The sequence below is a fragment of the Hirundo rustica genome, chromosome 8 (assembly GCF_015227805.2).
Source record: "Hirundo rustica isolate bHirRus1 chromosome 8, bHirRus1.pri.v3, whole genome shotgun sequence".
In the NCBI taxonomy this organism is placed as follows: domain Eukaryota; kingdom Metazoa; phylum Chordata; class Aves; order Passeriformes; family Hirundinidae; genus Hirundo; species Hirundo rustica.
The window spans coordinates 27953860-27963816 of record NC_053457.1 but is presented as its reverse complement, the minus strand read 5'-3'; the positions used below and the strand labels follow the sequence as shown (position 1 = coordinate 27963816).

Below are 9957 nucleotides of genomic sequence, written 5' to 3'. Positions count from 1 at the left end.
TACTTCAGCTGTCCATGAAGGCACTCAGTGTGTCAGCCTCCAGACTCTTCCAGCAGGTTGTCAACTGGCAAAAATTCAACAGCAGACGAATCCTGACTGCTTTGCTGACACAGCTGGCCCTCCTGAGGTCAGTGGGCTAAACTCATCCTACCTCAGTGCCACTACACTTGTCCCGGAGATGCATCACCCAGCACAGCTCTTCAGCAGAGCAGGCAGAGCAAGTTCTGGCTGTAAATTTCCCACCTAAGTTGGACTCTGTTGAGACAAAATTGTCGCCTCTTTTTAAAGTCTAAGGATGGGAGTGTTTGGATAGTTAAAACTGAGTGTGTGAACTGATTTATGAGATGAAGATCCAAGTCCATTAGGCTGTCCTGCTCCATGCAGTAGGCATTGTGCTTCCTCAGGATCCAGCACCTTGCTGAAGATGAGGGCTTGATAGCCACTCCAGTTCCCAGCCAGGTTCTGAGATCCTGTCCTGCTCTACCCAGCAGGCAGGGACCTGGCCCTGCCCTGGCTCTGTGCTCCACAACATGCACAAGGAGAGCAGCACTGCCTCCCCACCCCATCCCATCCCATCCCATCCCATCCCATCCCATCCCATCCCATCCCATCCCATCCCAGACATGCACAGCCAACATCTTGCTGCTGGCATCAGACATCACCATCCAGTGCACCCTTTTGGTCCTGTTGTGTTTGCTGTAATCAAAGACAAAACCAGATTGGGTTGGTTTTTTTAATCATTTGGTGGCAGTGTGGCAGAGCTCACTTCATTTAGCTCCTGATCTGATGTCACCCCAGCATTTTAAAGAGCCTATTTCTCTGTTATCAAGGAAGACACCATTAACTGCAGCTCACATCAAACTCCAGTAACACCAATGGAAAAGTATTATTTACTTCTCCACTCCCTTTATTTTGTATTTGCATAAAAAGAGTAATTTTTTTCCCCCCATGGAAATACAACATCAGAAATTGCAAAGGACAAATTCCTTAACTTTGAAAACAAAGAAAAATGAACAACTGGTTTCCAAAACAAACTGCAAGCCACCACCCTGAAGAACTCGCTTTGGGAAGTGCTGTTCCTGGGAGCTGATATTTAATTAAACTATACTCCTGAGTTTAATAAAACTAAAAATCACTTCACCTTTATTCTGCACTTTTTTGTTTCTCTGTCTGCCATGTATTCATTTCAGTAAAGAAAGACTGTATAAAACCACAAGTATAGAGCACACCTTCATACAGCAATAAAGGAAGACAATCTTTCAGAGCAGGGACACAAAGCTGCAGCACTTACTGCTCACTGTAACTCCTCACTTAGAGCAATGAAAAATATAACATTCAGTTATCATGACCTGCTTGGGCAGGATCAGGCCTGCTGTCAGCCGAGGTGGACTTACTTGTGGGGTGACTGGTAATGTTTACAGAGATTTCTTTCTACTCAAGACCATTTTAAGCTTTCAAATTAAGTGTCCTCTGTAATCTCAAATATTCTGGTCTCCTGACTCCCAGCTATGTACTCCTATGACAGCAACAACAAAAGGAAAAAAAAAAAAAAAAAAAGAAAAAACAAGAAGCATATATTCCAGAAAGGAATAGTTCAAGAAAATGAGTATTCATTATCAGAGTGGAAACACCTTGTCTTTAGCCATTAATTTAGCCATTAATTTTTTCCCATTAATAAGGGAAGTCAGTGGACCTCAGTACAACAGGAACACAACCATACTGGGTTTCAAACAGGTCTTTTACAACACTGTGTCAGGAAAAGCCATTAGATCAAGTTGTATTGGCAATCTGAGCCATCTTTGGAGAAAAACAAATGCTGTTCTTCCCATTATAGGTTGATATTGTTTCAAAACCTATAGAGACACACTTGCTTGTGCTGCAATGGTATTTATTGCACATAGACCAATTACTTACACAGTAGTAAATTGCACCAAAGTATAAATATGTTATAAAACACACACAGAGAGGAAAATGGAAATGACACACAAGTGCTAAAATAACAGCAGATTCACGTGGGCATTTGGAAATAAAAAATAAAAATAATAAAGTCCCTTAAGATATTTTAATTTATAATATTTACAGTACCTTCAAAAATAATACTAAAAAAGTCACTCTCTCAATAAAACTATAGCAGATCAGACAAAACCAGGAATCAGGTTCAGGGTCGCTGTTACTCAAACCTCCGTTTCCTTTTCAATCTGCATGTGTGTACGTGTGTGCAAGTAACATCTTCGAATAACTTTACAACTCTTTAACACTGTGCAAAAAACGACTTTGTCGCCATTAAAAAAAAAAAAAAAAAAAGAAAAAAGAAAAAGAAATGTGCAGTAAATTCTTGTTGCCAGGATTCTCTGTCCCCCCGTTCATCTGTAATTACAATGAACAAGCTGCAGAAGGTTCCTCACCACCCCCCTCCCCGGCCCTCGTCATAAACCCCTATTAGTGGTAGGTAAATATGCTGTTTAATATAAACATGGTCGGTTCATTCCCCTGTACAATATGCACAGTTTGAGGTAGAAGTTTCTCAGCCTGACTGCTATTGTCTGGCCGAAGGAGATAAGCACAGTAACTCACTGCTGGCTGATGCAGAGGGAATAAGCACAAAAATGTGGGCTGGGTTGTTTTACCCCCTTTCAAAATATACCAGCGCTCCTCGTTGCTCATTATTTCCTCTCTCGCTCCTCTGCAGACGAGGAGAGCACGGCTACTCCGAGCTTAAAACTCATCTTGCCAGCAGGTCTCCGTCTTGCGCTCTGTGCCCGGCGCACCTGCAGCACCGACCCCGCGCCTCCCAAAATCCCGGTGCCCTGGGAGAGGGGACGAACCCCGGGACAGGGCGGGGGTGGCCGGACCCCGGCTGAGGCCGAACCAAGGGCCAGCACCACCCGCGGGTTCGGCCACCAGCACGGTCCCGGGACGGTCACCCGAGCGCGGGCGCTGCCGCCACGCTCCCCGCGACAGCGCGTCTCCTAAAGACAGGGCGGCTGTCCCTGGGATGGGCTGTTTATTTCCTTTGTTCTCCGGTCAGCGGCTTTCCTGTTTTCTGTAGTTTCGGATGAGGTATGTCGTACACCGGTTCACCTGCTTTTTATTCCTAAGCACACACCCGCGCTCCCCCTGCCCAGGCAGGGATCGTTTGGCTCGGCGGTAGCGTTACCATCGGGCAGCCGCCGGGCATTTCTGCGCTCCTGCCTTTCCCCCCTGTCCCGGCTCCGGCGCGGCCCCCACGTCCCCCTTATACCTTGGACTCCGAGTCGGAGGCTTTGCTACGTCTCTCGTCCAGGCTGGACTCGCTGCCGCCCCGCGGGCCCCCGTTGCAGTCGGACCAGGTCCCGGCCAGGCTGCGCTCGGGGGAGCCCACGGTGCTGATGAAGCCCCCGGGCAGCCGGGCCAGCTCCCCGCCGCCGCCGTGCAGCCAGCGCTCGGCTTTCCGGCGGCAGCACAGCAGCCTCTTGAAGGCCTTGCGAAAGTCGGGGCTGCGGCAGTAGATGATGGGGTTGAACGCGGAGTTGGCGTAGCCCAGCCAGTTGAAGAAAACGAAGAGCCAGTCCGGCACCAGGTCCCTGTTGAAGACGTTGACGATGTTCACCAGGAAGAAGGGGAGCCAGCAGAGGGTGAACACCCCCATGATGATGCCCAAAGTCTTGAGGGCTTTCTGCTCCTTCATGGCCATGATGCGGGAGGTCTTTCGCTTGCTGGCTCGCCCGTTGCCGAGGATGGGCTGGTGGTGAGGGTGAGCGGGCAGGGGCGTCTGCGGCTGCTCCTGGCTGCCGTAGAATCGGCCCTCGCACCTATCGATCTTCCTCATCTGCTCCTTGGCCTCCCTGTACACCCGAAGGTACACGAAGATCATGATGAGGAGGGGGACGTAGAAAGAAATGATGGACGAGGCGATGGCGTAAGCCCTGTTGGTGACGAAGTCGCAGCAGCCCGGATCCTGGTAGCACTCCAGCGCCTGGGGGTCGTCGTCCCGCCACCAGTGCATCATGATGGGCAAGAAGGAGACCAGCGCAGAGATGGCCCAGACGGTGCAGATGATGCCCTTGGCCCGAGCCTTGGTCATGAGGCTCTGGTAGCGGAAAGGCGAGGTGATGGCCAGGTAGCGGTCGATGGCGATGACGCACAGGGTCTCGATGCTGGCCGTCACGCAGAGCACGTCCAGGGAGGTCCAGCACTCGCAGAGGAAGGATCCCCAGAGCCAGGTGCCCCGCACCACCAGCGTGGCCCCGAAGGGCACCACCAGCAGCCCCATCACCAGGTCGGCGCAGGCCAGCGAGGTGATGAACAGGTTGGTGAGGGTCTGCAGCCGCTGCGTCCTCCCGATGGCCGCGATCACCATCACGTTCCCGGCCACGATGAGCAGCACCACCAGGGCCATCAGCAGGCTCATGCCCACGGCCCACTGCTGCGACAGCAGCTCGGCGGCGGGCAGCTGCCTGCTCCCGGGCGGCACGGCCGTCACCCCGGCCACGGAGCGGTTCTGGGGGCCGCAGTCCGGGGGCAGCCACCCATCGCCCATGGCTGTGCGGGGCGCTCCGGCCGCCGCTCCGCACCGCGCCGCGGGCAGGAAGGCGGCGCCGCCGCCGCTGCCACCACCCGGGGGCTGCCGCATGGCCCCGCGCCGCTCCGCCGGACGGGACCGCCCTGGGACCGCCCTGGCACCGCCCCGGGACTGCCCTGGCACCGCCCCGGTACCGCCCCGGCACCGAGGGAGCGGGACTGAACCGCCCCGCCCGCGCACCGGCGGTATCGCTGCCTCTCTCACTGCCCGTATCCCTGCCCGTATCCCTGCCCCTCTCCTGGTTCTCATCCCTGCCCCTCTCCCGGCCCTCATCCCTGCCCCTCTCCTGGTTCTCAGCCCTGCTCCTCTCCCGGCCCTCATCCCTGCCCGTATCCCTGCCCCTCTCCTGGTTCTCATCCCTGCCCCTCTCCCGGCCCTCATCCCTGCCCGTATCCCTGCCCCTCTCCTGGTTCTCATCCCTGCCCCTCTCCCGGCCCTCATCCCTGCCCGTATCCCTGCCCCTCTCCTGGTTCTCATCCCTGCTCCTCTCCCGGCCGTCATCCCTGCCCTTATCCCTGCCCCTCTCCTTGCCCCTCTCCCGGTCCTTATCCCTGTCCCAACCCCGGCCCTTATCCCTGCCCCTCTCCCTGCCGGTACCCCACCTGGACCCCCCCGGACCTCCATCTTTGCTCTGGCTACGCTCTCCCTGCCCAGCCCCCTTCCCGCACGGCAGCGCGGATGTCCTGGGCAAGGGGAGTCTGCGCCCGGCAGCCGCAGGGCAGGCAGGAGATAAGGGCAGGGTGGGCTCCTACCGGCTTCTGGAGCAGAAGTTACTTCTCTTTACCCCTGGAGAAAGCAAAATGCCGGCACTGTCAGCATCATTCTCCGCTGGAAAGTAATTGACATCCCCTCCCGTTGGATGTCCCCATCAGGGACAAGCGTCGCAAGCCCCCTGTCCCCAGTGCCTCTTCTCCCAGCCTGGGGAAAAGCCCGCTTAGGATGACGCTGCCAGCTCCATGCAGGGATTGCGGCTGTCGCTTGTCCCCTGCATCTCCCCATCGCGAACCCTCTTTTCCCCATCTCCTCCAGCCCTGCCAGACCAAGCCACTGCAGGGTCGAGAGGTGGGAGCCCCAACTCCCTTTTCTGGCTTTTCTCTGCGGTGCTGAACAGGTCTCTCTGGACTTTTAATAATGCATGCAGTAGTTTTTACGCAGCCTGATCAAACCCACTAAATCTAGGGACTGCCCTAAGTATTAATGCTGTTAGTGCCATTATTTGATAATGAGCAGTAAAGTACGTGGAACATCAGGAGGCTGCAATGCCCAGATAATCAACTGAGCAAATCCCTGCCCAGGTCCCATCTCCTACTGTGAAACCTTGCTGCTAGGAACTTGTTTGGGTAGATTTCCATTTACCTGCGTGGCTCTCTGTTCTGCTCTGAAGCTGTAAGACTGCATTCTACTGCATTTTACTCCTGTTTTAAACTTCTTAAAACAATGTGGAGCAACCACTGAATAAATGAGAACAATGTCCCCTCTCTCCTGCCTTTTAAATCATTGGCATGTCTTTACAGCAGCACCAAATGTTCCCCACAGCACTCGGAGCAACTGGAAGGCACAGTTATTTTCTTCCCCCTATATATTTATTCTGCTAAGACTGCTCTGCTGTTCCAGCTGGCCCATAAAAATCCCTTCTAGGCTTAGGCTTGATTTACAAGGTCACAACCTGGGAAAAAAAAATATTTATTTATTTATACACTGTTTATTTAACCCTGACCAAAGGCCACACACCAGCGTGGACCTGCTGCCTGGCAGACCATTCCCTCATGTTCCCATGGACTTTGCTTTGCTGCTCGTCATCTGCTGGACCAAAGCATGACCCTCTTTAGTGGGAAGAGAAGTAGGCATGACATCTTCAAGAACTGAGGGAGACCTTCTGCCAAATGAAAAGCAGAAGGGTTGTTTCTTGGAGTGTTTGCCCAGGTTCTGGTAAGTAAAATCCCGATATTAAAAAAAAAAAAAAAAAAAAAGTAATAATATGAAACCAGGTTAGTGGAGCTGTGGAATAGAAACAATTTTTTCTTTTCTACATTTAGCTCGAACACTCAAGTATGAGGGTCCATGGTGCATCTTTGCACCAAAGCCTTCACAGATGAGATGCTTGGATGAATTTTGTGAATGTGTACAGTCCATTGCAGCGTAAAATCAGCCAGAAAAAAATCTGATAAAATCTTAAATATTTTTCCCAAGATGACACTGAAGCAGTGGTGGGGATAGCCTGCAGCTGTTTCTCTTGCTATTCCTGGAGCACCATCCGTCATCTGTCCAGATCCGTTATTGCTGCAATATCTTTATACATTTAATAAATACCATAAACTAATAAAATGCCAGCTCTTTGCCTACCAAGCTGTCCTATCAGATCTCCAGCAGGAGGTCTCTTCCCACCATGAGAGAAGATAAGCTTAAGTGTTGGAGGAGTAAAGGAAATTATTAACAAGTATGCAATAAAGCAGAAGACACACAAATGTGTGTTGCTTCTCCGTGTCTTTGTTGGTTCCACGCACGTCAATCTGGAATGTCAGATCAGAGCTGGAGCCAGAATGTCTTTGGGAAACAATGCATCTCCAAAGGAAAAAATAAGCAAGTTTATGAATTCTGTACAGAACATCCCTCTGGCCCTTGCAGGACAGAGCAGCCAAATCTCCACTGTAGGCTTAACCCCTTTCAGAGCATTACCTTTTGCAAATCTCCTTTAACTCCAAATTTCCTTTTTTCTTTTTTTTCTTTTTTTTTCTTTTTTTCATTTCAGACAGCTCTTCAACATGATTTAAATACTTCCCTTTGTTTGCATATTATTTAAGGATGTTATGTTAGGTCAAGAGAAGAGCTTGCAGCACTGAAATGGTTTGTTTCTACTTGCTCTCCAAATCACAGTTTTTAACGAGCAACTAATTTATTGTTTTTCTTTTGGAAGTCTTAAAAAAATAAAATAAAATAAAATAAAATAAAATAAAATAAAATAAAATAAAATAAAATAAAATAAAATAAAATATAAAGAAAGCCCTGACTGTCAGTAGTTATTAGGAGAGATCAGTCTTATATTGCATAGAGGATAATAGGTAGATCCAATGAGAATCAAAATATATTGCATTTGAGGAGCCCTGTTGGCATGAGCTGTGAAAGCTCAGCATTTCAGGAACTGAAGTGGGCTACGTGGGTATATTTATAAACCCCTTTGAGATGCTTTGCACAGCTTCCAGCTCATCTTTGTGCGCCTCCCTTCATGCAAAACTGATTGCAAGGTGAGGGTCCTGTTGAATGGGTTCTGTCCCTAACAGCAGCACCAGGAATGGGGCAGGAGGTTGGAAATGGTGCTGGACACTGGGACTAACCCCTTCCTTCATTGTAGCTGGAGCTAGGGCAGTGGATTTGCTGCTGCCAGCCTTGATTTGATGCTGTAGGGCATCCCTGAATTTCCAGGGCTGCTCTGAGCTCTGTGTGCCTCGTGATGGCCCTTATGGCCCAGAAGGATCTTGCCCAGTCTTGGTCCAGCCATGCCTTCATGAATCAAATTCAGGGACCACTATTATTAACATAATGCCCTCTAAAAAGATGAGCTGTTTGTTCTCTTAAGGCATTAATCAAAGTCCACTGAAAAGCCTGGAAATCCTCCCATTGATTTCAGTGAGCCTCACATTATCATTCCTCCTCTGGAGAAAAAGAACTACCAAAAAGCAAATCAAAAATGCATTTGCTGTCCATCTTTCTTCCTGCTGTCTTCCTAAATCTCTTTGTAAACTTTGCATGTATCTGATAAATCATTTTGTCTTTGCTACCTGGACATTTGGCTAAAACCTGCAGGAAAGCAGGTGAGAAACAACTCCGTGAGTCCTCCTGTGAAGTGATCAAGCTTCTCCCTCTCCCTGCTAGCCCAGGAAGAAATCATCACTTGGCTCCATTCACACTGGACATTTGTTATTAGAGAAATAGAGACATGATGGAACATTGCCACAAGATCCATGTCTCTTGTTTTTAAAATAAACATCTTGGCTTTGACTTGACGTTTATTTTCCATAAATGCCTCGGCTTCAATTTGGCATTTCAGCAGCAGCGGGAGGCTGTTATCCTGTGACAACACACAATTCCATTGACATTATCTCCTGAGCACATGTCACAGTGCTCCAAATACTGTATGTGGTTGATTTTAGTTAAACAATATCACAAAAATATAAAGCAAAGGTATCAAAGAACAGAAGTGGCCCCACTTTCCAGGCCTGTCCTTTGTGTGTGACACCGTAATTCCATGGGGAATGCTGTGTACCAGTGTGAGCTACCTTAGGAAGTACCTGAGTTTGACTTTGGGGGTCCAATTAATTTCTGTTCACTCAAGGGCTGTGGCTGATGTGATGGTTAGCATGTACAGGACTGAGCATATCAACATTTTGAAAAGCTCCAAACCATCTGAACACACATAAATAAATCCTGACGCTCTGGAAGACCCTGTCACAGCAACCCAGCCGTGGTTTAGAGTAATTTTGTCATCAGGAGACTGTCTTACAATCATGCTGATTCAATAATTCCCTTCAGGTGATAAAAGAGATGCAATACGTCTTTCTGTCTCTCTCTCACACTCTGAGCAAAACAATGCTGAGGAACAGCCAAGTCATGTTTCTTATCTCCTGAAATCTCATTGCTGCTAAAAAGTCAAATTTCAGAAAAAGACTGAGTTTGACCAACACCATTCAATTCTCCCAGAAAGGACTTTATTTGAAATTTGGACTAATATTAATCTGGAGCAATAAAAATGTGCTCATTAATCCAGATTACGACTGACTTTAATTACTCAAGTTGCCAGGTCTTCCTGTCTGCATCTCCCTATACTTTCTTGACATCCCGACTCCTGGACAGAGACACCGGCGCTGTGAGAAAAGGCTGCCTCTCTTTTAAGCATCAGCAATTCCTGTGAGAAGGGTGGCAAAATATTTTACATCAGGCCAGAAAACCCTGCAGTGGCCAGAGCCTTTGTTTATACAGAGAGATTGTGGTCAGAGATGACAGCAGAGGAGTGATGACTGAGTCCCCTGAGATTTCATGTTAGTCTATTCCTGCTTCAAAGCATTCTGACTGCAAGAAGTTGCCCTATTTCTCCATCCTGATGCTTACCCATCCGTAGGATGACAGTAGCATGCTTTGGGAACCTCCATCTCACATTTTTACCTGGAAAAACCTGGCGCTTTAAAACCACATCTTGAAGTATGGGATTGATGAAAAAGCACAGCAGCAGTGTTTTGGTGTCCAGCAACGTGCTGGGTGGTGAAATGTGGAATTCAGAGACCATTTCTTTCCCCTTGACATCATGGATGACTAGAGAACATAAACAAGTGCCTGGAATGTTCCAAAGGACTCATTCAGTATTTTCAGATGAGTGGGAAATCTGTGTCTATGTTCTGAATGGC

At 49.1% G+C, this 9957-nt stretch overlaps 1 protein-coding gene across 1 annotated transcript; it reads right to left on the bottom strand.

The window, feature by feature from the left end:
• Positions 1 to 949: 949 nt before the first annotated feature.
• On the bottom strand, positions 950 to 4519 carry ADRB1 (adrenoceptor beta 1). Its single transcript, XM_040072080.2, has one exon. The coding sequence runs from the start codon at positions 4517 to 4519 to the stop codon at positions 3236 to 3238; it is 1284 nt and encodes a 427-aa protein (XP_039928014.1). The 3' UTR covers positions 950 to 3235.
• Between the last annotated feature and the right edge of the window lie 5438 nt (positions 4520 to 9957).